Source organism: Aythya marila, assembly GCF_965140915.1.
Source record: "Aythya marila genome assembly, chromosome: 7".
In the NCBI taxonomy this organism is placed as follows: domain Eukaryota; kingdom Metazoa; phylum Chordata; class Aves; order Anseriformes; family Anatidae; genus Aythya; species Aythya marila.
The window spans coordinates 29,075,050-29,102,025 of NC_139048.1; the positions used below are offsets into that span (position 1 = coordinate 29,075,050).

At 44.5% G+C, this 26,976-nt stretch overlaps 2 protein-coding genes across 6 annotated transcripts in view; both read left to right on the forward strand.

The window, feature by feature from the left end:
• Window positions 1–1,556: 1,556 nt before the first annotated feature.
• On the forward strand, window positions 1,557–16,729 carry CWF19L1 (CWF19 like cell cycle control factor 1). Of its 3 annotated transcripts, XM_082765363.1 has the most exons (15): window positions 1,557–1,615; window positions 1,708–1,792; window positions 2,226–2,304; window positions 4,004–4,105; window positions 4,817–5,031; window positions 7,848–7,966; window positions 8,693–8,777; window positions 9,333–9,476; window positions 9,929–10,040; window positions 11,093–11,172; window positions 12,116–12,325; window positions 13,084–13,200; window positions 14,939–15,036; window positions 15,582–15,676; window positions 16,691–16,729. In XM_082765363.1, the coding sequence occupies exons 1-14, from the start codon at window positions 1,596–1,598 to the stop codon at window positions 15,625–15,627; spliced, it is 1,512 nt and encodes a 503-aa protein (XP_082621489.1). In that variant the 5' UTR covers window positions 1,557–1,595; the 3' UTR covers window positions 15,628–15,676; window positions 16,691–16,729. The 3 variants fall into 3 exon arrangements, with proteins under 3 accessions (XP_082621489.1, XP_082621487.1, XP_082621488.1); XM_082765361.1 differs by lacking the exons at window positions 15,582–15,676; window positions 16,691–16,729 and adding an exon at window positions 15,125–15,309 and having other exon boundaries at window positions 1,558–1,615; XM_082765362.1 differs by lacking the exons at window positions 1,557–1,615; window positions 1,708–1,792; window positions 15,582–15,676; window positions 16,691–16,729 and adding exons at window positions 1,812–2,023; window positions 15,125–15,309.
• CHUK (component of inhibitor of nuclear factor kappa B kinase complex) overlaps window positions 15,302–26,976 on the forward strand; it is a 31,316-nt gene continuing 19,641 nt past the window's right edge. The window contains exons 1-10 of one of the 3 annotated variants that reach the window (XM_082765358.1): window positions 15,302–15,511; window positions 15,582–15,676; window positions 16,691–16,805; window positions 18,876–18,945; window positions 21,361–21,449; window positions 22,111–22,200; window positions 22,403–22,527; window positions 23,495–23,602; window positions 25,631–25,766; window positions 26,756–26,950. In XM_082765358.1, the coding sequence (XP_082621484.1) occupies window positions 15,371–15,511; window positions 15,582–15,676; window positions 16,691–16,805; window positions 18,876–18,945; window positions 21,361–21,449; window positions 22,111–22,200; window positions 22,403–22,527; window positions 23,495–23,602; window positions 25,631–25,766; window positions 26,756–26,950 (1,164 nt within the window). In that variant the 5' untranslated portion in view covers window positions 15,302–15,370. Of the gene's footprint in view, window positions 15,512–15,581; window positions 15,677–16,432; window positions 16,554–16,690; window positions 16,806–18,875; window positions 18,946–21,360; window positions 21,450–22,110; window positions 22,201–22,402; window positions 22,528–23,494; window positions 23,603–25,630; window positions 25,767–26,755; window positions 26,951–26,976 lie in introns of those variants that run through there. The other 2 variants (XM_082765359.1, XM_082765360.1) reach the window with 2 other exon arrangements.

A 26,976-nucleotide genomic window follows, 5' to 3' on the forward strand; every position in this document is an offset into this window, starting at 1 on the left:
CTTGCCGTGGTGATCAACACTTGTGCCTGAACAATCTGCAGCAGAGTGAAGGTTCACACTGTACGGGATGTTTTCCTCTACCAAGGAAAGCCTAGGGTGACAGAACCGCTAACATCTGGCAGCTCTCATGAGAGCAGCTGATGGGGCTTGGGCAGTGCCAGGAACAACAGTGACCAACCCCCACACTTATAAAAGGAAGCCCTAGAGAGAGCGCCGACCAGGGAGGACAATTTATGATGCAGTGTGCGTGAAAGGGCACAGGGTGGACACCTCTTAGAAAGACGGCTATTGTACTGGCAGAGTGGGACACTCAACACATGTTTAACCCAAGAACAGGGGACTGCTCAGTGGTGATTTGCTTTGCTCAAGGGCTCTCCTCCAACCTGAGCCTTAGGGCAGAATGTGCAGGACTCATCCAAGAGTAAAGCTCCAGCTGGGGGTCTGCACCATCTACACCAGTGCTGGCTGATGCCTCCACCCAGATGGAGCTGCTGAAGGGAAAGACTGCAGTGCACACCTCAGAGTGGAGATAATGCCTAGATCTTTCTCCTGTGGCAAGGATAGGAAGTAGACCTGCCTGAAAAAATGTGCCCAGGGGGAGGACCTCCTGGATGGCTCAGCTGCAGGAGGCAGTGAGAAGGCTGTGTAACGTCAGGGAGACTGCTACAATTGCAGTGGCAATTGTAGCAGAGCAGTGCTTACACCAAGCCAAGGGCTTTTCAGCTTCTCGCTCTGTCCTGCCAGCAGGCAGGCTAGGGGTGCAGTACGAGCTGGGAGGGGACAGACCCAGGACAGCTGACCCAAACTGGCCAAAGGGGTATTCCATACCATCTGGGGTCATGCTGAACAATATATAAGGGTGGCTAGCTGGGGTGGCGGGGCTGGCTGCTCGGGGTTAGGCTGGGCATCAGTCAGCAGGTGGTGATAGATTGCATTGTGCATCACTTGTTTTGTACACATTATTATCATTATTATTGTTATCCTGTCTCAATAAACTGTCTTTATCTCAACTCACAGGCTTCACTTTCCCGTTTCTGTTCCCCATCCCAGAGAAGGAGGGGGGAGGGTGAGCGAACGGCTGTGTGTTTAGCTGCCGACTGGGTTAAACACCAACAATCCTTTATCTTGTTCCCTGTCTCATCCCAGGCCCTTTTCTACCGATCTGCCTTCCGACTAGTCGCCTCCAGCACATCCTAGTTCGTGGGACTGCCCTTCCGCAGGGGCAGAGCTTTGTGTTTCCTTTAACTGAACCCCACGAGTTTTCTCTCAGGCTGGTGAGGTTCCTCTGCCTTCTCAGACGCTCCCACCGATTTTGCGTCACTTACGGCTGTGCTGAGGCTGCAGGCAGCCCCCAAGCTGCAGAAGGACCTTCACCAGGCTGGTGAAGAAGATTTCCCGTTCGTAAATCCACGCAAGCGACTCCTGCTGCCTATCAGACGAGTCCCGGAGGCCGCTGCGGGAGACCAGCACAACCCCGCGCCGCGGACGAGCCCAGCCGCTACCGCCCGGCCGCCGCTGTTTCTCCCGCTTGGTGGCGACAGTGGGGCGCTGTGGGCGGTGCACCCGGAAGGGCGGCCCCGCCGAGCAGTTCCGAGATGGCGGCGCCGCTGCGCGTGTGAGCGGAGTGGGCTCGGGGCGGGGGCGAGGCGGCGGCCGAGGCGCGGCGGGGTCGTGCCGCGGCAACCGCTGAGGTTCTGTCTCCCGCAGGCTGGCGTGCGGCGACGCGGAGGGGCGGCTGGAGGCGCTCTTCGGGCGGGTCCGGGCCATCCAGGACAAGAGCGGCCGCTTCGACGTAAGGGCTGCGGCGGGGCGGGGGGAGCGGTGCCGGGGTGCGGCGCCCCCCTCGGCTCCCGCAGCGGGCACGGGGCGGAAGCTGTCCCGGAGGTGGCTGGCCGCCCTCCCCGCCGGCCTGTGCCGTGCCCGTGGGCAAGGGGGCTGGCGGCGGGGTCTTCGCAGGCCGTCGGCCTTGCTGGCCTTGCGCCGAGGTGCTGGGGGAGCAGAAGGCTGCAGGCTGGGCATGGAGGCGAGCAACTCTTTCTTTTTTAGATTTAAATGCAGTAAAGTCTCCCTTATGCCTTTAATTCGTGACATCAAAGAGCAGAGAGGTGTTTCCTTACCAAATGAAATGGTATTGAAGAGATGCGTGTCATGGTGTGGTGAAACATCTTTGTGAGTGTACCTTGCTGTGGTTCTGTAGCAACTCTCACTTTATGCAATGTTTTTAGATGCTTTTGTGTGTTGGGAATTTCTTTGGCTCTACTTCAGACCCTGAATGGACAGAGTATCGCACAGGGGCCAAGAAAGGTAAGGAAGAAGTTGTTTTGGATGGCATATGCATTAATGTGCTGGGGATTGTCCTATTTAGCAACCCACTTATCTGCTTCGTTGTGACAGGTGTTTGAATTCAGTTGTACAGGTTGTAATGTTAGAGTAGTTAAACTCAGCTAAAGTAGGAAAATGCCATGCAGGAGGGAAAGAGGGGTTTATTTTAAAATCAAACCCATTCCACTACCAGTCCTGTGCTCAGAAGCATGAGGATGTATGTCTCCAAGTGGTCCTTTCATGGCTTGGGCATCAAAGGTAGTTTTCTGCCTGTGGGTATGAAAAATGCTATGTGGGCTTCTCCTCTGCCTCTTTCCACATGGCTCTTACAAGGGAGATGCTCTCTCATGATGCACTTCTATGAGTATTTGTTCCTCTTTCCTTTTCAGCATTGCTCTGGCTCTTAACTCTGGCACAAGGAGAGCCACAAGGGAGCTAGGGTTCTGGCTTTCATGGTCATCTCTGCTTCTGCAACGCTCACCAGAGTTACACCCTGGTTTGTGTGAGCTGTCTGGACAACAGTTGTCCTGTATGCAACTCATAGATGAGGACTTAACATAGGGAGGCTAATCAGTCTCTCATAGCATTTGGTGGTGGGAGCTGGAACTTCAAGCACAAATCGAGCAAGAGCTGTGGCAGAGTTGCTATACTGCTGCAGCTCTGTGCTCCAAAGTGGAAAGCTATTGCTGGATTTCATTCAGGGAAAAGCTTAGTATGGCCTGACCATGTGAGATGTTGACAGGCTTACTGCCATGCTGGTCTGGCAGGAAATCTACAGGTGGTGTCTCTGACACCAGCCATTGCTTTTTCTAACTTTTAGTAGCTTGAGAAAATTGATTTATCCAAACAGCATAAGTACAGTCTTTACTGATCACTTAGCTGTAGAGAATGTAAAACGGGTACTTCACATTGTTTTTATTTTTAACATATATCCACTAGTTCCTGGCCTTGCAAGGGCCATGGTTTGTGCACATGTTGAGAGGGAATCATAGAATTGTTTATGTTGGAAGGGACCTTAAAGATCATCTAATTCCAACCCCCTGCCATGCACAGGGACACCTTCCACCAGCCCAGGCTGCTCAAAGCCCCATCCAGTCTGGCCTTAAGCACTTCCAGGCATGGGGCATCCTGTTCCAGTGCCTCACCTCCCTCAGAGTAAAGAATTTCTACCTTATATCATGTAACAAGTTATTCTGCCAAGTGAATCAAAACTGTGATGTTCTTGACCTTTTCCCCGAAGAAAAAATATCAGTGGTTTGCAGGTTTTCAATAGCCACAGGAATTTAGAATAGCTTAAAGTGAATCACCAGGTGTCCCTGTGTATTTACTTAACATCACCCTAGGGAAAATATGTGTTCTTAGGGCTGTGGATCACATAGGAGTAGATGATGCTCCTACATAGAACATCATATGCAGATGGCAGAGCTAGTTCTAGTTAAACCAGAGGTTGTTTTCAGCTGGTGAGATAAGCATTTTTTTGAAGCAGCAGGCTTGGGGACCTTACTTTGAAGGAAAGTTATATACTTGTTCTGGGCTTATTGCTTTTCAGCCCACTTGAAGGAAGGGGTGTCTGGATGGTGAATTGATGGCTGTGATTCCTAGTACACGTGGACTGAGCTTCTCTTAATGTACTTGATTTACACCAGACCAATTGCCTGACCAATTGTCTTTTCTCCCTCAGCTCCAATTCAAACCTTTGTTCTTGGCGCTAATAACCAAGAGACTGTGCGCTATTTTCCAGACTTCAGTGGCTGTGAATTAGCTGAGAACATCACTTATTTAGGTAATATAGTCGAGTGATAATGCTTTCATGAAGTTTTTCTGATTTTCCTGCTTCGAGCCTTCTGACACTAAGACAGGAGTTGAACTTCACATTAAAAGGCTGATATCTGCTCTGTAAAATGGGAAAAAGCAGTTTTTTATTGTTTTCTAACACTCTGAATTTTGCTAACCAAAAGAAAGAGTGGTTTATAGTTTTGTGTGAGAGCAATTTATTCCTGTCCTGTGTCCATCTCCGTGCGGTGAAGGTTTTCTGTGTGAAGCATGATTTTGTTGTGTTATAAGACTGTATTGGAGTAGCAGAGGTAAGTATCATCTTTAAAGATAATGAAGCTGTAGCAAAATGAAAAGCTGATTTCTTTCTAGAATGCAGCCTGACAAAATAGTAACAAATGAAGGCACTTCCAGATGGCTTTTTTTATTCAGTCTTTGTACCAAGCTTTTGATATCAATTGATTTTTGGGAGGTAAGGTAACAGTGAGGAAAGAAGAACTGGGAGTTGTCTAAATGTCGTCTGCACTGTCATCAGGGTTTGTTGCACTCTTTGTTGCCATTGCACTACAGCATATTTATGAACATAGAAAATGATCTATCCATAAGTAAAGTTTCAGTCAAAGTAAGGCATGACTGCTAAATTTGGTCCTCTGTTTACAACACAGATCAGATTTAAACACTGCAAGTAATCTCTTAAGTGCTTGCCTTTGTATTCATGCAGGCCGTCGAGGTGTTTTCAGCAGCACCTCTGGACTGCAGATTGCATACCTGAGTGGCACTGAGTCCCAGGATGAGCCAGCTCCTGCCTACAGCTTTAGCTCAAAGGATGTGACAGAATTAAAAACATCTTTGTTATCAACCCCAAACTTCAAGGGTGTGGATATATTGCTGACGTCTCCATGGCCCAGAGATGTGGGGAATTTTGCCAACAGTCCGGTAAGTCTTGTGTTTTCTAGTGGAATGAGTTTCTGGATAAATTTAGCAAATGACTGCCTTTCTGCTTGTTCTAGCTGTTAGCAGAAGGACCCTTCTCTTTGCTGGAATTTACTTAGGTAAGGGCTTTGGGGGATAATTGCCTTTAGACATGGAAAGAGTTGCCTTTAGGCTTTCTTTCCATGGAGATTACTAGCATTTGTGTAGAAAAGTTGAGGTCCAATAAGTAAAGCTTACAGCAAGGTGCTGTGCTCAGACTGTGAGGCTGTACGTCCTCACAGTGCTGCTCCCTTGGAATCATTATTTTCTCAGCAAAGTCTTCCTGAGTCCTACAGACTTGACCCCCTTGGGATCCTGGCATTTCAGTTGGAAGGCTCAAGTGGAAATGTTTGGTTTGCCTTGGTTGTGCAAAGGCAAAGCCCATTGCAGGAAAATGACCCCACAAAAAGCCTAGGATTGCAGTTTTCTCCATAGTCTACTGTAAGCCTTCAGGCTGCCAGGGTGCTAATGCTGTTTCATCAGATAAAAAAAATCATCCTAATCCTTAGATGTCTTTACTGCTGTCTCTGGAGTGAGTAATCCTTGCTCATTCTGTAACTGGTCATGCTTTACCTTAAACTTAGGTTTCTGTTAATATTTATTTTTTTTAAGAAACAACACACTTGTGATAATCATGGAAAGGCTAAGTTATTTCCTTGAATTCTGTTTGTTGTGTGTTTTTTTTTTTTTCCTTGTACATATATTATTTTCTTTAATAGTCCCTTCATGGCACTGTTCCGTTCTTGTAGCTCTGCACATTTAATCTAGTCAACATGAGTCTCTTGAACCCCAAAGCAGTGTTCCAAAGCAGGACTTATCAGTGGGTTTAAGTAAAAGCTGCTTGCTCTGTTTTTACAGGTTACTTCAATCCAGCGTTGAGAGCTGTCTTAAATGAAGGTGATGGAGGAAACTGCTCTGGTTTAAGAGTCATTTCTTCCCTCCAGCTCTTTAATTGTTAGAGGAAACTTGTATCAGGCTTACTCTGTACTTTCTCTGTCCTGGTGCCTCTCTTGCCAGCTGACCTTGTCAAACACAGGCTGCCGCTTAAAACTTGCCTCAGATATATAGAGAATATTTCTTAAAGATTTTTCCCTTTGGCACTGCAAAAGTCCAGAGCTGTAGAAATGTTACTTGTGAAGAATCAGATCCAACCTTCGCCTTTTGTGGATGTTGCTATGAGGGCTGCAAATGTTTTCCCAGTATGTCTTTTTCCCTCTCCACCCAGCATTCTTGATGCTCTGGAACTTCAGCTTTACCAAAGTGGCTGTCAGTTTTGTCATTTACATCAAAGTTGAATCCCACTCATTGGGCCATCTCCAAGGGCTTGCTAAAGTTGAGAGTGAAAAATGGACGTTGGATGTTCTGGCTCTTCTTCAACAATGAAGTTAAGGACAGATGGGGAGGTGGATTTGTGAAATTTCAGCGTGTTTTATCTTTCTGTGATAGAAAAATCAGAGTAAACAGTTTTCATTTACTCACAGGTTTTGCTCTGCATTCAACTGGGTGCAGTTATTGTGGGGCCGTGCCGTTAGTCTCTGAATGCTGTGTTCTAACCGCCTCCCTTATTACTTGATATAAAGTCATCTTTCTGCACCCTTCAAAACTTTTCAAGTGTTTGTGTTTATTTCCTTAAGTATCAGTCAGTTGTACTAAATGGTCTGATTCTTCCTCTGTCTGAATTTTGAGGGTGTTTAGTTTGTGTACAACTTACAGTTGTAATGTTTGCTTGGCAAAAATGACTTGCCAGTCATAACTAAAATGATCTGAAACCTCCCTGGTGAGGAATGCTACATATGACAAAATGACGACTTTTTGCTTCTTCTCAGCATCTTCTGACATGCAAAAGGGGGAGATATGATCCTCCCTGTAAAAGCATAAAAACTGTCTTCCCAGGCCCCTCAAAAAGCAAACGTCTACAAAACAATGAAACAAATAAAAAAGCCAACCCCACAAGACTAGGTGGTTGGAGAGGATCAAGATGTAGGGATGTTCTACGTTAAAGAAAAAAAATGTGCCTAGAAATCCACATGAGGATCCTCTGTAGTAGTTCAGCATATTGTTCTGATCTTGGTTTCCTTCAACATTAATTTCTGAAAACATACTCACTTGGATTAAGAGATGAATACGTTAATAATGATACTAAAATAGGCATCTTACTGAAATGTGTAGTTCGTGACCTGAAGATTTCTGTAATAAGTCTCCGAGATTCCCTTGTTCTCTACTTTACTTTTCAATAATGAAGTAACTTTTCAGGCTAATAAGGAACAGACAGGACAAAAATAGCCTTCACTGAAGATAACAGTTTGAAGTCTGCTCTTTGTTGGTATTTTGGTTTGCTCTGATGTCTTAGGGATGGGAGTGGGATAACATTTTGCTTCCTCAGGAAACTTCAGCATTTTCTTATTCACTTGATTCATGGACTATAGCTCTGACACTCTGGGCATGTGCTTAAAACTCATTTTAATGATTTTGATGTGTGTTGGTGTTTGCCAAAACTCATTATATGCTGCACTGGCTTCACGAGACCAAAAGAAGAAAAAAAGGACAAATTTGAATTGGTGAAATGAGTAGATACAAACCTTTAGCCCACAGAATGGAATAAATGAGTAGGCTTGGGTTGGAGATAAGGGATGTAGCCAATTTTACTTTCCTGCTACAAGGAATAGCAACAGTTGTAGTCATAACCTCTAAGTATCCAGCAAGCATTTTGTTATAAAACAATTTCTTTTCACTGTAACCTGACAGAGTTTTTAAAATAAAACTTGTTTTATATTTTGTAGGGAAAAATAAATACCAAGAAACATGGTTCCACATTAATATCTGATCTAGCTGCAAGTCTCAAACCAAGGTATCACTTTGCTGCACTGGAGAAGGCCTATTATGAAAGACTTCCGTACAGGTTTGTGAGACCCTCTGAAATCTCATTTATTTTGTAATGAGAGTTCAATTTTTGAAGGACATAGGAGGAAATCTCTAAGGTAATTTTATGAAGTCACGCTACCACTTTAAACCTCTCACTTTTTTCAACAAGGAGTAAAGATTGTTTCTCAGATATCTCTTATGACTATAATGCCTGCTGCCTCAAAAATTATGCTATTGTTGATGATACTGATCCAAGTATGCCATTGTGAATCTGATGGCAATTTAGTTGCCCTGAGTCCTATTTCAAAATTGTTCAGTCTAATTTAGGGGTATATCTCTAAAGTGTATTGTGGAAGAGCTCTCATATGGTTAAGAATTTGGTGTCTTTAATTGTAACTTCATATACAAAATGTGATTAGTGACATAAAGAAGGTGTCAGAACAACCTACAAATAAAACTAAGGCTGTTTTTGTGAATGCTGCATAATACTCTTGCCACAGCAAAAACACTTGAAAAATGTAGTTGTTTTCAGTCTAGTGAATTGTCCTCTTGGCTCCATGTTTGGTCTGCAGTGAGATGCCATTTTGGTCTGCACAGCTGTTGGTCATTAGATCCCCTGAGTCTTTATGTTCTCAAACCTCCTTGTTCTCAGTGAAGGCCTTCACGTGTTTGATGTGGTATCTGAATGCCTTCATGAAGGACGTGTGATTTTCTCACTCCTTTTACGTATGTGCCAATACAATCACATTTTGTTTCCCTACAGAAATCACACAGTGCTACAGGAGACCCCACAGCATGTGAGCAGGTTTATTGCTCTTGCTGATGTTGGCAATACAAGCAAGAAAAAGGTATTGGCACTCTTGAATCTTTCTTCTTTTCTCAAGTACAAATAACATGGCAGTAACCCCAAATTTGGCTAGTTGGAAGACAGTGTAAATCACTTAAAAGCTCTGCTGAAGTGGAGGTGTCTCACTTCAGTAACGTATCATTTGCCTGTCATGTCAGAACGATACCGACTGCAAGATGTATTCTGAGACTCCTTTGTTTCTTTCTACCTGCTCAAGTGGAATTTAGCTGTGAAGACTGCTGCAGAGGAAAATGCCATTCCTTCCCCTTCCTCAGCTTCTTTAATTTTCCCTTCCCATGGGCTGCTTTAGGAAAAAAGCAAAGTTCTATGAGAACCCTTACAAATTGTTTAAAATATCTTTTGGGGTGGGATGGGTGTTTTGTTTGTGGTTGTTTGTTGTTGTTGTTGTTGTTGTTTTAACCCGTTTCTCTTCTCCCCTTAAGAAAGTTACAGAATATTGGTATAGAGGGACATCTTGGTAGTTTAGAACTGACCTCTTCAGAGCTACTGTCGTGGCAAAAGCTTCTTGCATTTGAGCAGTCTGTTTTCTTTCCAGTATCTCTACGCATTCAGCATTGTTCCAATGAGCTTGATGGATCCTGCAGAGCTAGTGAAACAGCCACAAGATGTCACAGAAAATCCATACCGAAAGTCACGAAAGGAGGCACAGAAGACCACAAAACCACTTGTGTGTGCAGAGGTATTGCTGCACTCAGCTGCTCTGGTTTCACTCTGTGCTCAGGTGTTCTGTCTTAAATTACTGCTTACTCAAATGATTTCAGACTCCATGTGAGTTTGCTGTGAGTCTAGCCACAAAGAGATAAAGCCATCATTTTAGCACTGGCTGTGAAGTGAAAAGAGATATGAATCATCTGTAGAATTGAGCAATTCTGAATGTTGGACATGAGGCTATGCAGGGAAATGTAGCAGTTTGTGGCAGCTCTCCCATAACTCTTTCCCCGATTGAGGTTATGTATCCAGGCTGGCAAAGGTTATTGCATGAGTGGGAGAGTTGAAGCCGTTCTGATCCAGGATATTGAGGTTTTTCTAGATGGCTACACACTTCTTCAGGAAAACAGCAGATCCTTGTATGCACTGTGACTCTGGGATGCAGATATAATGAATGGGTTTTGATTTTCATTTTCTAAACAGGAAGAACCAGCATGTCAGTTTTTCTTTGATTTGAACAAACATCAAGGAAAGAAACGTCCCTCAGATGTGAAAGAAAGAGGGAACTCGCAACCTAAGCAAGCCAAAACCCCCTGTAAGTCTGGATGCTTTTTTTTTTTTTTCTTTCTTTTTTCCCCTAAGATCTTCTTTGAAGGCATTGGACCATCTGACTCCTCATTTTTCTCAGGCTGTTGGGCTCTCTATGATATCACCTTGCAAATGTACTAGGTAATGTAGGTATACAGAGGAATGAGCGATCCCTTGTTTCCTAAAAAACTGGCAGTAAACAGATGGAAGAAAAGTCAAAAATATAGTTTAAAAGTTAGTTGAACTGTGAGTCTTGGGCTAATGCCGTTTACCCTGTGAACCAGACCGGCATCTCCACTTGACAGCAGGCAGTTCTGCAGACCAGCTTGTTCTGTGGGACATAGCGTGCCCTTGTGCACATTCATATAACTTCCAAAATCTTCCGGAGTTTCATGTTGTGCGAAGGGAGCCTCAATACACTGTTTTGCTTGGAAATGAACCCTTGTCTTGGACCTTTGGTTTCCTGTGGTTCTTGAGAGAGCCCTATCATGTATTGTATTTGCAAAGCTGATTCCTGTTCCTGTGCAAAGCTTGTGGAGGAGGGTGTGAATGCAGTGTTTAACCCTATTGAGAGGCCTAGGTTATCAGTGCCGTTAGTTTATATTAAAGATCAGATCAAGTATTGCGATTCGTGTGTGAATTCAGATGTTCTGAGTGTGATGAACAGGCCAAAACAAGCACGTGTGTTTGACAGCATCTATCCTTATATCTATACGGTAATTTTAACTCATTTTGATTTGTGTTTGAATTGAGTGGTGCTTTTTTATTAGTGAGCTGTAATCACAAAATTCTTGGACATAGTGCTCTTCCAGTAAATTAGAGCACTCAGTGGGAATGGCATTCAGCAAGTTTGTGACTCTGCCACCTGCTGCTCTTTTGCTGGAATTTCCCAGAGGAATCAGTTCTCTGGCCAGATCCTGTTTCCCAGGGCTGTGACCTTTTGACATCTTCAGCACTGCACCAACTGGTAAAGGTGGCTGGAAAATTCAGCTCTGCCAGACCTTGTTCTGACCAATGAGCTTTTATCTAACACTTGTTATTTTTCCTTTCCCAATAAAGCACAGCCCACAGGGCCCTGCTGGTTCTGCCTTGCCAGCCCAGAAGTGGAGAAGCACTTGGTCGTTAGCATTGGCACGCATGTAAGTACCCGTAGCAGTTTCCGACATGACAGCAGAATCATGCTAATGCGTGGCAATATAAAATACCTGTCTCTAATTTTAAATGTTAAAAAAGAAGAAAACAATCTGTTTGGAACTGACTCCTATTTTTGTTTTGAGTTACTTTGCACCCCCTCCCCCCCACGGAAGACATAGGTATATGTGCAGAAGTCTTTTCAAGTATGAAATGTGGCCATTTTGCTCCATCAGCAGAGCTGAGTTCTAGAGCCTTAAGAGTTCTTGCTGTAGCAGTCTTCATGATTTGCTTCAGTTACTAAATTCAGAACTTTTCCACTATGAATTTGGTGTAAACTGAGACCTTGCTGACAAGGGGATGTACTGTCTGGAATTATGCCAAAACCCCCTGCATTGATTGGTTCCAATATTGTCACATGTAGATTAAGCAGAAGATGAGACAGCTTTTAAGCCAACATTTCAAAGTACATCTTGGAGATTCATTAAGTCACTGGTATATTTACTTGAGCAACTTGTTGCCTCAAGTTGTTGCTACTGTATGGAATAATCCACTTCAAACTCCTAGGACACCTTTGTCCATGTTTTTAGTTTAAAAGTAGGTATAAATTTTCAAGTGAATTTTCCTGTCATGATGAGAAATTCTAGCAGCAGTGGTAAAGTTCACTCAGCTGTTTTCCTGCAGACCTTGCATTCTCTGGCATTCAGAAGAGTGTTATTTATTTATAAATTCAGCAGTTCATTTTCCTTTCTCATCCTGCTTGTAATTTATTGATTGCTATTCAACAATCCCTAATAAGTGACATGGGGTAAAAGACTGTACTATTCCTAAGGTAAAACAGCTAGGCTGGGGGGATACCTAGAGTGCAGCCGGAGAGCACAAGTAAATTTGCACAGCACACCAGTAAGTGTTGCTTGCAGTGAGTAACTGTTGTGTATTGTGTCACTCTAGTGTTATCTTGCTCTGGCCAAAGGTGGATTGCTACCTGATCACGTGTTGATTTTGCCTATTGGGCACTATCAGTCGGTGGTTGACTTGTCTCCAGAGGTGATGGAAGAAGTGACCAAGTACAAATCTGCCCTGAAGGAATTTTTCAGAAGCAAGGGGAAGAGATATGTTTTATTTGAAAGAAACTATAAGAGTCAGCATCTGCAGTTACAGGTATGGTTTTAGTGTAACCTTAAGAGAGTATAACCTTGCACTTGAATAAATTGAAAGAGAAAGCTCACCTTCAGCTTTCCCTCTTCATTCTGTGCCTTTTCAGAGTACAGGGAGAAGTCATTCTGCCCACAGATAGAGGCAAAATAAAAATAAAACCAGTGTGATGGTTCTGCCACAGCCCTTAAATTCTTCCTGGTACAGCAGCACAGTGTTGACTGTGTTGAATGAATAAGGAATACTTTTCCCTTGGACCTGATTTTAAAAGCCCTCATGATTTCTAGACAAGTTACGAGACCTTGCTCTTCCTCTGATAGGCTCCCATGGATACAGAGGCTCTTGGTGCTCACAGTGTAACTGGAGTAGACTGAAAATCTAAGGATATATGCAGAACTCTGGTCATAGTCATACCAACCCTTTGGTTTTATTTTCCATGTATATCAGTCAGTGGCTCCTTGTGGTAGCTTCTGGGTTTGGCAGATCTGTAACTGTATCAGAGCAGCCTTGAACTACCACAGAGATCAGAAAGGAGGGAGAACTGTGCTGAGAACTTCTTCAGACTCCTAGTTTTCAGCTTTTTGCTCACCTCCCACAGAAAATCTCTCATAAGTTTAAGTCTGTACAGGGAGGTGCTCACCATTCCTGTTTGATGATGTTGATCAGAACTGAGGAGCATACCAGCTCCAATGATGGATTGATCTGCTTTTTTTGCTTTGAGTTGTTTCACTCATCTCTTTGGAAATGTTGTCTCCCCTCCCCAGGTAATTCCTGTCCCATTGGACTGTACTTCCGAAGATATTAAAGAGTCCTTTATTACACAGGCACGGGAGCAACAGATTGATCTATTAGAAATCCCAGAGCACTCGGATATCACGCAAGTATGAGACAAGGTTTCACTTCCTTTTTACTTCACCTCTGCCCTGTTGGGGCTTCTGTTTCCCCATGAGATCACTTTGTGGGGTGAGGTTAAGCTGTTGGAGGCAGACCATGGTAGACTCAATTTGGAGCCCCCATGCCAAATGTGTTCTGCTCCAGGTAAAGTTCCTGTAAACAGTGTAAGATGCATTGTTTATCTGAAAATTAAGTGGTTTGTCTGCCTACAGCATTTGTTGACTACCTATGGAGGGCCTAAAGCATGGGTCTTCTTTCCATTTGACACACGTCTGTGCTTCCAGGTTCTTTTAGCACTTCTGTCACAATGCAGAATGCTAAGATGTCCTCTGGTTTCCTCAGCATGGCTTTTCCTAGAGGCAAAACTCAAAATACAGCTAAGACACAAGGGTGACATACAAACATGATTCAGAGGGCAGGGATTTAAGAAATAGCCTTTATCATGTTACTTCAGCTCTGTGTAAGGCTTGCTGAACTTACTTGTCCTGAAATCAACAACCCCTTTTCCAGTGTCACTGCACATCAGGTAGTTTTAATTTCCACCAGATAAGAATTTTAAATCTTCCTGATATGGTGAGAGAAGTGAGTCAGCAGGGACTTAGGGTTCTTCTGTGTGTACCAAGTGGTCACAGGGAGTCCTGAAACAGCATGCACTGTGCATGCTGGTTGCTTTCTTAGTCATTACAATTGCTTATAGCCACCCTGGCAAGCTTTGAGGCCAGTTTCTCAGCTGAGAAGTACAAATGTACTCTCTTCATGTAATTTTCCCTTCTTCCTCTACAATATGGCATATTAGCATGGGATGGCTTAGCCAGGGAGTTCTGATCATTTGTACCCGAGCTCTGTTATTTAATGTCCCTGTAGTGCTATCTGCAGAATTAAACTGCAACAAATATTATAGTAGTGTTCTGTCCAGTGCCCTGTGTGGCAAGGGTAGACTGTGAACCCAGCAGAAACCAATCATAGAATTGTTTAGGTTGGAAAAGAACATCAAGTCCAACCGTTAGCCTAGCACTGCTAAGTCTGCCACCAAGCCATGTCCCTAAGCACCACATCTACACATCTTTTAAATACCTCCAGGGATGGGGACTTCCCTGGGTAGCCTGTCCAAATACTGCTTCACAACCCTTTCAGTGAAGGAATTCTTCCTGATACCCAACCTAAACCTGCTGTGGCACAACTTGAGGCCATTTCCTCTTACCCTCTTGCTGGTTGCTTGGGAGAAGAGATGGACCCCCACCCCACTGTGGCCTCCTTTGGGGTAGTTGTAGAGAGCAATGAGGTCTCCCCTGAGCCTCCTTTACTCCAGGCTATGAAACCCTAGTTCCATCTGCCTCTTTTTGTAAGACTTTTCAATCCACCACTTTCTTAGATTTGGAAGTTAACTTTTTGAGATCTCCACTGATGCAGTGTGGAATGTGTGCTGCAGTCTGGGTTTGCTTGTTTTGTTGGGCTCCCATGTAAAAGTAATGGAGCTGGAGCCTCTTGTGAGGCAATGCCTGCTCTTTAGAGTAGCTACCAGACATGGATAGGCTCTGCATGTGTTTCCAAACCAAAAGGCTTGAGCTTTTGGGTCTGTATGGTTTCGGAGAAGTGCTGGGGGACACACGAGTTCCCCTGGCACCTAGGGAGGCAAGTGGTGAGGAATCGGCAGGGAAACCCATCGCAGGGGGACGTTTGGCGATCAGAGCGCAGGCCTCAGCCTCCCTCTTCCCCTCCCCGCAGGTAGCACGGCCGGGCACGCCATACTTCTACGTGGAGCTGGACACGGGCGAGAAGCTCTTCCACAGCATCCGCCGCAGCTTCCCGCTGCAGTTCGGCAGGTGGGCGCCTCCCTCTTCCCTCTCCCCCTTCCCCCGGCCCCTCCGCCGGCCGCTGCCCGGCGCTGAGGCGGCCCCGTTGTGTTCGCAGGGCGGTGCTGGCCAGCCCGGCGCTGCTGGCGCTGCCGGAGCGCGCCGACTGGCGGCGCTGCGCCGCGGGGCGGGCCGAGGAGGCGGCGCAGGCCCGCGCCTTCCGCCGCGACTTCCAGCCCTTCGACTTGGCCCTGCCGGAGTGACGCCGGGGCGCCGGGCGGGGCGGGGGAACGGGCGGGCGGGCGGCGGCGCTGACGCGGCAATAAAGGCGGAGCTGTCCGGGCGCGGAGTCGGCTGCGGCGCCATGGAGCGGGGCGCGGAGCGGGGCCCCTCTAGCAGCGGCCCGGCGCCGCGCGGGCAGCCGGCGGCCAGCTGCGGGCTCTGGGAGATGCGCGACCGCCTGGGCACCGGCGGCTTCGGCAACGTGTGCCTCTACCAGCACCAGGTGGGGCCGGGGGGCGGGGGGCCGGGGCCGGGGCCGGGAGCGGGCCCGCTGACGGCGCTGCGTCCCGCAGGACACGGGAGCCAAGGTGGCCGTCAAGTCGTGCCGGCTGGAGCTGAGCATGAAGAACAAGGACCGCTGGTGTCACGAGATCGACATCATGAAGAAGTGAGTGCGGAGCACGGCCCTCGAGTCGCCTCAGCTGCGATTCCCAGTCCTGGGCCGGGGCTTTCCCCGTGGGTGCCGGGACCTCGCCCGCCTGACCCCATCCTGGGGACCTGGGGGTCGCTGCAGCCTGCCAGGAGCCCTTGTCCCACCTAGCTCTCCTGCCGCGCCTCGCTGGCCTGGTGGCCAAGGAGGCCACTCGCAGGCAGCGCTTCGGAGCCCAGCCTGAGCTGGGACTGGGTGGTTGCCGCTCCTGCTAACGTTTTCATACAAACCTGTTAGTTGCCGAGCACAGACACTCAGACACATGTCTGTAACTGCTCTTGTGTTGGCTTGTAGGGGGGTTGGGATGTGTACAGAAGAGGAATTTGTCCTCAGGTTCTTCCTGATATGTTTGTCATAGAATGACAGAATGGTTTTGGTTGGAAGGGACCTTAAAGATTATCTAATTCCGTCATTGTTCCAAGCAGTAGTGAATTAAAGGTAGTTGGGGGGGCCCCTGCTAGAATTCAGTTGCAGAAATGAATCCTTTGTAGTGTACATGTGTTTCACCCACCTGGTTCCACCTCCCCCGTATAGTTAGACAATATTCTCAAGAAACCCCCTGGACCAGAAAGAAGCTGTACCCATATGCAGAGAGACATACAAAATGACTTTGCAGGGAATGTGCAGGAATCAAGAAACCTGGGTCTTTACCGTCAAAGTCCTATATCTTGGCTTTGAGATATTTCTGCTTATTGCTGGTTTCTGTATTCATAGAATCACAGAATCATTAAGTGGCTTGGATTGGAAGGGGCCTTAAAGATCATCTAGTTCCAGCCCCCCTGCAGTGGTCAGGAATGACACAATGTAGAAATTTTATGCAATTGGATACCAACTGGTAGGTGGCACTTCTTAGCAGGGATATGTTTGGGGAACAGAAATGATACCTGAAATAAAACTGGTTAGCTGGCAATTTTTATTGCCCTTCTTCCAAAAGAGGAGTTGGAGTTTTCATCAAGATCTCCATGTGCCTAGGTTGAACCATCCCAATGTAGTAAAAGCCTGTGAAGTTCCTGAGGAGATGAACTTTCTTGTTAATGGTGTTCCTCGTCTGTCAATGGAGTATTGTTCAGGGGGTGACCTCCGTAAGGTAATGTCTGCTTTGCTTTGCACTGTGTAGCAAAATGAGTGCGACTAATGCTGTGTCCATAGCTGTGGTCATCTGTGAAACCCTGTATGTTCTGTGGCACTTCTCTTTTTAGTAAAAGTGCAAGGAAATAAATGTACAGCGATCATGAGTGGGAAAGTAAGGTTTGCACTACTGAAGCCAGATGACAGACAGCAATCCCTATTACCTTATCTTGAAGCAGTGTATCCTTTCACAGAACTGCTTCAGCATTAGTGCAGCTTCCTGCAGCCTAGATCCTAGCACCCACTGTGTCTGGCTTTGTTGCTCTGTGTCTGTATCTGTTTAAAATTAATTTGTGGCTCTCTGGTGTTGCATTGCTTAAGGAAGAATTCTTTTGTACCGGATTGGGGCCACTAGGATTTCAGAGGCTTTAGCAGGTTCTTTCTTGTTGAGCTGGGAACTGCCCCCTGTGCAAGGCAGCAGTACTCGGGGAAGGCAGCAGCTGCATGGCCAGAGGGGAGCTCATGCTCCATCTCCATTGTAGATAGTTAAGGTCAGGAAGCAGCCATTTGTGTACGGATGAAGAAGTAAATTTCTGTTGCTTAACATCTGCTTAGAAGTTAGATTATTTAAGCGATCGGGAAACTTTTTCTGTTAATTTTTTGTTTTTATTTCTGGAGATACATAGCAGATGAACTAGGAAATGTCAGCAGATGTTGAATGCAGTAACTGCATATCAGTGGCAGCAGTTAATGTGTAACTTACTTAGTCTCATTTTATTTTTTAGTGTTGTTTGAAACAATTGGGACATTAAGAGGCTGAAAGGTTGGCAGTTAAAGGAAGTGGGTGCGCACAAAAATAGCATATTGCAAAGAAAATTCCAAAGAATGGTGACAGTTGGGTGTTGTATTTATGGAAAAGTTTTGGGGACATTTAAAGGTAAATTGGAGCCCAAGAAATTTGGGGTTATATTAGCTCTACCTTCAGTGCAGTATTTAATTTCTAAAGCGTAAGTGGTGGTACAATTTAAGAAGTAACATGTTTTATTTCACTTGATCATATTTAATGCTTTGTTCCTTAAAAAAATAGCCATGGTTTCTTAGTTCTGATCCTACTCATCTTTGAATCTTTCTCTTCCAGTTGCTTGGCATTGTGTTTTGCACAGCTGTTAATTTCTCATTACACATCCATAATCTTTTATAAAGACAGCTTCTGTATATGGGCTATGCACGTATTTTTTGTTTGTGCTTTTTTAGGGCTTTGAGCCTGATTTCTGACTTTGCCCCATCCTCCTTTGTTGCTCAGTAGAGCAACACCCAGAGTTCAGGGAGCAGGATGGTGAAGTTTGGTTTCTCTTCCTGTAGAAGTCTGACTGCTGCTTGTGCCTGTGATGTCGGAGGCAGGCAGAAGTACGAGGGTACATCAGGTGGCTGCAGAGCAGAGAGTACCTCAGTCATTTATAAAAGTCCTCAGTGAAAAAAAAACAACAACAGATCACATGCCAGTTGATTCAAGGGCGTATTCACTGTCTGAGACGGTAATTCAGGAGAGGGTGTCCTGCAGCGCTTCTACCACACCTTTCTCTAGAGGAAAAATGCTCTGGGCAAGGGAGAGGAGAGATGAAGGAGCGCTTTAGAGTGGGTGCAGAGCTGAGACTCCAAATCGTGGTCCATGATCTGCTTTTTACTTCAGGGTTAACCATGTGGTTGATCTCGGAGTCAGCATGCCTGAGTGCTGAGCAGCTTCTTGCCATTTTGGGAGAGTAGTCAGGAAGGAGACCGTGCTCCAAAACAGGGCTTGGTTAAGTCGCATGCAGCCCTGCCTGAGTCTCTTGCCTTCAGATGGCTTTTATGCTTCTGCACTATTATTCTAGCAGCCCAACTCTTTTCAACCCTGACTCAGTGCAGTGAATTTTTGTTTGTTCAAACTTGTTTTCTTTCCTCCCATCCCCTCTTTTATTTCACTCTGTTCAACTAGAGTTACATTTGAGCTATGGCTGTTTTCTGTGACATGTGGGCAGGGAATGTAAGATGACATTCTAGACTATTAACTGTTGCATTGTGAGTATAAACATCTTTTTCTTTACTGTAGCTGCTAAACAAACCAGAAAACTGCTGTGGACTTAAGGAAAGTCAAATACTGTCTCTGCTTAGCGACATTGGTATGTAGTCTACTGCCTATCTTGTTTGTTTGTTTTTATGTGTTTATTATGTGTAATGGCATTTTGCTTTTTCAGCTGACCCTGAGAAGGGTACTAACAAGGTCAGGGAGCAAAAACAAATTGGGCTTTTGTTACAGAGGAGGGACCTTGTGTCTGTCCCTCCTGACCACAGAGATGAGAAATTTGCACTAATGATGTCTGTGGGAAGGGACTGGAAAAGATGTGCAGTGATCAGTTGTGGGTAACCGTAGCATTAAGGTGGCAGTTTTACTGTTCTGAACGTTCAATTCATGGCTCTGCAGATGCCAATCTCCATGTCAGCTGAAGCAATTTGTGCATGCCTAAAAGCAAGAAGCAATCTGAGAAGCGCCAAAGTTGCAGTGTTGCTTGTCTGTGTGGGGTTTGCTTAGTAGCAGGGAAATTGTGTTTGGTGAAAGAAAAAAGCCATTTCAAGTGGGGGGCATGACACCACTTGAAAAATCACGGGAAACAGTCCAACTCAGAAGTGTTGGAGGTGCGGATCAGGTGCGTGAACTCAAAGGCCTCTCCAAATTCACAGCCCGTTTAGCAGCATGCTGCTCTTCTTCCAGTGCTCAGAGGACTTGCAGCTGAATTTCCCGAATTGGATGCAACTCCCATCTTCCTTCATCCCTGTTCCTTTTCCACATGCAGAGTTTTGCTGCCTTTGTATTAAATTCACGCTATAGGTGCTTTTCTGTGTCTGCAGTGGCTCTCAAGGCATTTGAAAATGCCATGGAGAAGAAATGCACAAATGAAAAGCTGTTAAGTGTGTAAATGAGTGATAAATCAGTGAAGGCTGGGGGCTTGGCTCTGATGGAATGAAGTGTTGAACTGTGGATAAGGCACATGGATTGAATTTTTCCCGTATAATAATGCCATAATGAATTTACAGGCATGGCTGGTTAGTACTAGGCTTCTGGATTAACACAATTTGCAGTCTGAATACCTTTCGCATAGCAAAATTTAAAGTACCCTATGATGGAGAGAGGAAGATACACTACCTGTCTTGGGCCTTTCACAGGATCTTTTTTTGTTTAGTTGTTTCCACTTGGACATCTCCAAGACTGAAAAATCATGACTTAGAAAAAAATAAATTTGATTTTGAAAGTCTTTTTTTTTTTTTTTTCTATGGATTTGTCCTGTGGCAGATACTTAGCAGAAAACCTTTTATTTAGCAGCCTGCATTATTCTTTGGACAGACTTGATTTTTCCCCTTCTCTCCGGCAGGATTTATGCTGTATTTCTTTTTTTGCTAGTGTCTGTACAGTCACCTCAAGGCAACTTGCCACAGTGCAAAATCCTGCCCTTTGCCTGTTCTTGGGCGAGTGCTCCTGTTCCCTCCAGCCTCACCCATAACAATGTGAGGAGTAGGCTCTGGAAACCAGCCTGGCTAAAACCTGATTTATTTTTTTCTTGTGCATTTTCCAGCTGGATCAGCTCCAGGATCAAGCTGATCACACAGCCCGATAAATGCTTGTGCTGCCATGGAAGTTGTGTCTGGGAAAGGAGAGCTCAGGAGCCTGTGTTCATTCTGGGGACAGACCCCATGTAGATCAGCTTAAAGCAACCATGGAATTAACATTCTTAAGGGTGGGAGTGACAAAAGCGATGCTGCTTCAAGCACACCGGTTCCCCAGCAGGAGAAGGGATTCCCTAAGCCAGTGAGTTCAGTGCTGCTGTTACGGATGGGGCTGCTGCTCCATGCAGTCCTAAGCAGAGGCTACCCAGACATGAGTCCTTAGCTCCAGCTGTGCTTCTGTCTTACTGCAGCTGGACAGTCCCCTCCCTGAAGCAATGATGTGCACTGCACTGCTTCAGGGAGCAGTACAAGTTTATGAGACACTTTGTAAGCCACTGTTTGGTAGTAGTTCCAGGTCAAAAGAAAGTTGGACTTGTTTCATTTACATAATGAATGTCAGTGCTTTCTTACAACGGTATTTTGCATAACGTCTTAAAAGTATAAATAGGCCTTCTCATTATCTTGTCCTTATTTACCAGTGTCTTAGAACAGAGGACATGTAGAGAGGTTTCAGGCAGTCTGCACGTTTTAGAGACCTTTTTCGTGTCTGCATGTCATGATTCATTTTGTAACTGTACAGTTTGAGAAGAATTCATCTCCCTTCTCTCTCACCTTTAAGGCAAGGGATTTGACCTGCGGTTATACCACAAGGTCTAAACCCCACAATGGCCTCAATTTTTGCAGAGCAGAGAAACAGGGCTTGTTTAGTCCTGTATCCATATGCTTAAAGCTTATAAATCTAAGTCAAGTTCTTAGCGATGCTTTTAAGTGAAAATGTGCTGCTGTCAACTCTAAAATCAGACATTAGATTTTTATTAACAATGTCTTTAATCAGTGTGTTTTTTTTTTCCTCTTAAATCACACGTGTCTTTCAGGGTCTGGTATCCAGTATTTGCATGAAAACAAAATTATACACAGAGATTTGAAGCCTGAAAACATTGTTCTACAGGATGAAGGTGGGAAGGTAGGTCAGGTGGCCTCTGTCAGCAGTGTTCCAGCTGTCATTTCTAGAAATTGTCAGCATCTGCTTTGCCTGAGAGAAATAAGAGAGTGTGTAGTTTCTGGCATTGAACTGGGCTGAAAACTCAACTCTGAATTTATGAAAAGTTCACATCTTCTTCTTTGATTCACAGAATCAAATGCTATTTTGCTTATTCTGAAAACCATGTCAAACAACTTTTGCTTCCATTCAAGAACCTTTAATGAAACAGAATATGAAAGATATGAGATTGTAGCTTATGATAACAGTATATTTGTAGGGTTGACAGTTGCATGTACAATCAAACTAGTTAAAATAGACAACCTAGGGGATTTTTTTAATAAAAGGGGTTTTCTTTATTGTTACTGTTTTAATAAATAACTTCAAATGCCAGGATAGAAAGCTAGATACAGCCAAGCTATAACTGGCCAAGCTCTATAAATAGAGTCTAAGCTGAGTTAAGTGAATGAGGCCAGCTTACGTGGTGAAACAGCAGGCTTTAACACTGTATCACATTTCAGAGTTTCACCATGGACCTTTTCTGGAATTTCTGTTCTTTTTCCCCCTTCTTAGGTGCATGCTCTGGATGTCACTGAACAGGTTTTGTTTTGTTTGTTGTTTGATGAACTATTTAATCTGCTTTCAGATTGTTCACAAAATAATAGACCTGGGTTATGCAAAGGACCTGGATCAAGGAAGTTTATGCACTTCATTTGTTGGAACATTACAATATTTGGTAAGATGGGGGAGGTGGGTGGGTGATGTATACAAATAACTTGTTATTACCACATTTTATACAATCATGGAAGCATGTGTCAGAACCTGCACAGGTCCCTTGTCAGCCTGCAGCTGGCACTGGGGCTGGCACCAGCTCTAGGTCAGGGCAGCTGTGGCCTGAAAACGCTGCTTTCAAAATGTCTTTTTATGCTGTTTTCTAGGCTCCTGAACTCTTTGAGAATAAATCCTACTCTGTTACTGTTGATTACTGGAGCTTTGGAACGATGGTGTTTGAGTGCATTGCAGGATTTCGACCTTTCTTACATAATCTACAGCCATTCACCTGGTAAGACATTCTCAACAGGACCCAACGCCTGTTGTGTGTACTGAGGGGACTGTGTGAACCAGAATGACAGATTTATTGTTGGTTGCATGGTGAGGCTGTTGGTCTGTTCAGCTTTGCAGAAGCAGGTGTTTCTTCCATGGCATCAATGATGATTCAATTGGCTATTTATACATACTGTCATATGTGCTCATTACCTCATGTGATAGCCACTGGGTATAGCAGTTCCTTCAAAAGGGAAATTTGAATCAAAAAAATTATAAACCAGTCAGTTAGTTAAATGATGGTGCATTGAGGCAGCAGCAGAGTCAGAAAAATTTCAGGTGTGGGGAGGAGTCATACAGTCCTATGTTCACCTAGGCTGTGAGGTTACTTACGTTTTGGCAATAAATAACACACACAAGACAATGTGTTCTGTAGTAAACACATAGAATATGCTTTTCAATAACTTTGCAAAAATGAGGACTAACAGACTTTAACTTGCATGTGGAAGTTTCTTCTTGCTCTTTGATAGCTACAACAAAGGGCAGAGATGCTTATTTATGTATTTCCACTTCTTGCCTTGCAATATCAGTACTGTATGTAAGCCAGGTATTTAAAAGAGTGATTCTGCAACAGAATAAACATTATTATTTTAATAATTCAGTATCTGTCCCACTTTTTCCAATATACGGAAAACTTGCCCTGGAGTCAGTGAAGGGTTACCTGTTGATCCTTTTGTTTAATGCTCTCTAGATGTCCTTGCAAGCAGATGTGAAAATGTTTCCAGAGGCAGAGATAATTGCAAGGGTTCGTTTCTTCCTCTTGGAGGTAGTTGTTCGAGGTGGATTGTTTGGAAATGTCTTCTTTGCGCTGAAAGAACAGTTTATTTTCTAAAGTTGCTATAATTTGGCACTTCCTGATGGTACCAAATTTAACTTGTACCTTTACAAAAGTAAAACTGTTAGTATATCTACAAATTGTTTTCTAGGCATGAAAAAATCAAGAAGAAGGATCCAAAGCACATATTTGCTTTTGAAGAGATGAATGGGGAAGTTCGCTTTAGTACTCATTTGCCACAGCCTCACAGTGTCTGTGGGTAAGTGTGATGATGTGATTTCAAGTGATGTTTTTTCGCTTGCCTTTTAAACAGAAGGGTCCTTCTTTCTTCTAAACACTGTTTGAGCCCTCAGGCAAGCTACCATTTGCAGTTAAGTAATACAGTATGAGAAACATAAGCCCCATATTTAATAAGGGAAATAAGGAAGACTAGGGGAACTACAGGCCAGTCAGTCTTATCTCTGTACCCAGTAATATCATGGAGAAGATCCTCCTGGAAACTCTACCAAGGCACGTGGAAAATAAGGAGGTGATTAGTGACAGCCTACATGACTTCACTAAGGGCAGATTGTGCCTAACAAATCTGGTGGCCTGCTATGATGGGGTGTCCTGGTTTCGGTTAGGATAGAGTTAACTTTTCTCTTAGTAGCTGGTATGGTGCTGTGTTTGGGATTTAGGATGAGAATAATGTTGATATCACACTGATGTTTTAATTTTTGCAGAGCAGTGCTTACACTAAGACAAGGACTTTTCAGGTTCTCATTCTGGCCTGCAAGTGGGCAGGCTGGGGGTGCAGTACGAGCTGGGAGGGGACTGGGAGGGGACGGACCCAGGACAGCTGACCCAAACTGGCCAAAGGGGTATTCCATACCATCTGACAGCATGCTGAACAATTAATATGGGAGGGCTGGCCTGGGTGGGGGGACCGGCTGCTTTGGGGATAGGCTGGGCAACAATCAGCAGGTGGTGAGCAAATGGCTGTGTGGTGCTTAGTTGCTGTCCATGTTAAACCACAACAGGGGGTTACAACATTGCTGAATTGAGATGTTAGGAAGAAATTCTTCCCTGTGGGGGTGGTGGGACACTGGCACAGGCTGCCCAGAGAAGCTGTGGATGCCCCACCCCAGCAGTGCCCAAGGCCAACTTGGATGGGGCTCTGGGCAGCCGGGGCTGGTGGGAGGTGTTCCTGTGCATGGCAGGACTTGGAAATGGGTGGGCTTTAAGTTCCCTTCCAACCCATGCCATTCTGTGATTCTATGAATAGCCTATAGCCACAGTGGCTCTTTTTTTTTTTTTGATACTTTGGGCTCTCCAGTGAGAGTGGAGCTATAAATAATATGGTAGCAGTTCACCTTGCAGTGTGAGCTCTGTCACTGCTTTCCACCCATTATCACACAGCCACTGAGTAGTATTAGTATCTACCTGAAAATTTGATGGTACTAAATATCATAAACCAGGTATTAAACATTTCTAATATAACTTAGTCACAGGTACTTGAATTAGCTGCTCTGTGAAAGCAAAGGCTTCTAGTACTTGTGATGGGTAAAAACTGCAGCAAGCCCAGCAAAGGACACAAAGATGGTCAGAGACTGCTAAGCGTATTAGAAAAGAGGTCCCTGAAGCTGTGCTTGTTCAGACAGACAAAGAAGGCAAAGGGGGATCTGATTTTTGTCTCCCACTGTCTAGTGGGACGTTACAGAGACAGTGGATTCAGACTCTTAACGGGGCAAAATGAAAGGACAGAAGGCCACAGTGCAAGTTTCAAAAAGAGAAGTGAAATTTGACATAAGAAAGTTTCCTCATGCTAGTAATGCATCCATGGGACAGGCCCAGGCAGTGGGAATTCTTCATGCTTTTATCCTTGATACAGCCCTGTGCAGCTTGCTGGATCTGTGGCACTGGCCCTGCTGGGAGCAATGCCCGGACTGAGAGACCTCTGGGTGTGCCTCCAACCCAAATAAAGAAGGAAGAATAAAGAATTCTAATCAAGTCAGAAGTCAAACTCAGGTTATTTGTCACTTATCTAAAGACACAAGTGCTAAAGTGCCTAGCAGGTGCAGCACAACTCATTGACCCAGGCAAACTTTGAGGAAAAGTACTGAAGTTGAGAATGAAATACAGAGTTACGTAGTGCTTTGAGCTTTCTGCACTGTGTACTATTCTTTGAGATGTTCTTGTAACTGTACTGCTTTTGTAAGACTCTGGTTTCCTAAGTGGGTTTAGCGTGGCAGAATATCTGTCTTCTCTTTCTCATCACTCTTCTGTTTATAAAATTATTATTGTTTAGTTTAATTGTAGAACCCATGGAAAACTGGTTGCAACTGATGCTGAATTGGGATCCACAACAGAGGGGTGGAGGTTTTGATCCTGAGACCAGTCGTCCAAAATGTTTCATAGTAATGGATCACATACTGAATCTGAAGGTGAGCGTAGTTCTATTGGGTTTACTGAAAGCAGAGGACAGAAATTGCATTCAGTGGAGCAAGGCTATAATCCTGGCATCATCAAACTTGTGGATCATGAGGAATGTTTTGTTGATACTGGGAAGTGTATATGCAGCCTGTCCAGTACATATTTGAAGGTAAAATACCACCAGTTATATTAATCTTTCCAGGAGAATGGCCCTATATTCCGGCCTGCCATCTTAATAAGGACTCAGCAAGCTCAAGTGATGGTTTAGTATTTTCTAATGACTGTTATTTTTGAACACTGTTACTGATACTGTGATTTCCAGGCCTGTGTACTACTATGTGTAGTAAAGCAGGGATTGTATTCGCTTGACTGTTCCCCTCCAAGTAATTTGTTGGAGCTTTGCTGCAGTGAGACTAGCTGAGGCAAGTGCATGCAGAAGCCAGAGGACAGTTCGGTCTGATCTGGAAGGATTCCAGAGGAATTGGAGACAGAAGCAAGAAATGTGCCAATAATTGGAACTTGAAAAAAATTGTATATTGTGGTGGGGTTTGAGTCCTACAGTCTCCACCCGGATACAGTAAAACTAGAGAAAGCAATGAGAAGATAGGCAGAGGTGTGTAAATGCTTTTTTTTTTATATGGAGGAATTAAGAGATGTGAGACTCCCCTTCTTAGGAGCGATGTTGGCTAACATCAAAAACAACAGGATTGAAGATGGCCTTTTTTCTAGCTTGTTGCTATTCTGTTGGTGTAATTAAGCTGCAGAATGGCTTACAAAAGCTGTCAGTGGGTTTGATGATAGTTTTCTCTGACATTAAAAGTTAAAGGCCCAGGCTTTGAATTTTTTGTTATGGGGCTTTTAGTTGATTTTTGTGGCCATCAAAACTCTAATTATGCTCTTAGCCTAACTTCCACTTACTGCTACGTACTCCCTCTAATGCCTTTGGGTCCTTTGTCTTTGACAGCCAGTGATTTGTAATTAACTTGTACTCTTTTTACAGATAGTACATATTCTAAATATGACCTCTGCCAAGATTGTTTCATTTCTCTTGCATTCTGAGGAAAGCCTTCATTCCCTTCAGACTCGGATTGAGTATGAAACTGGAATAAGTACTGGTAATCAGGAACTGCTCTTGGAAACGGGAATTTGCCTGGACCCCCGGAAGCCTGCTTCCCAATGTGTTATTGATGGCGTAGTAAGAATGATTCTGTTAATTTAATG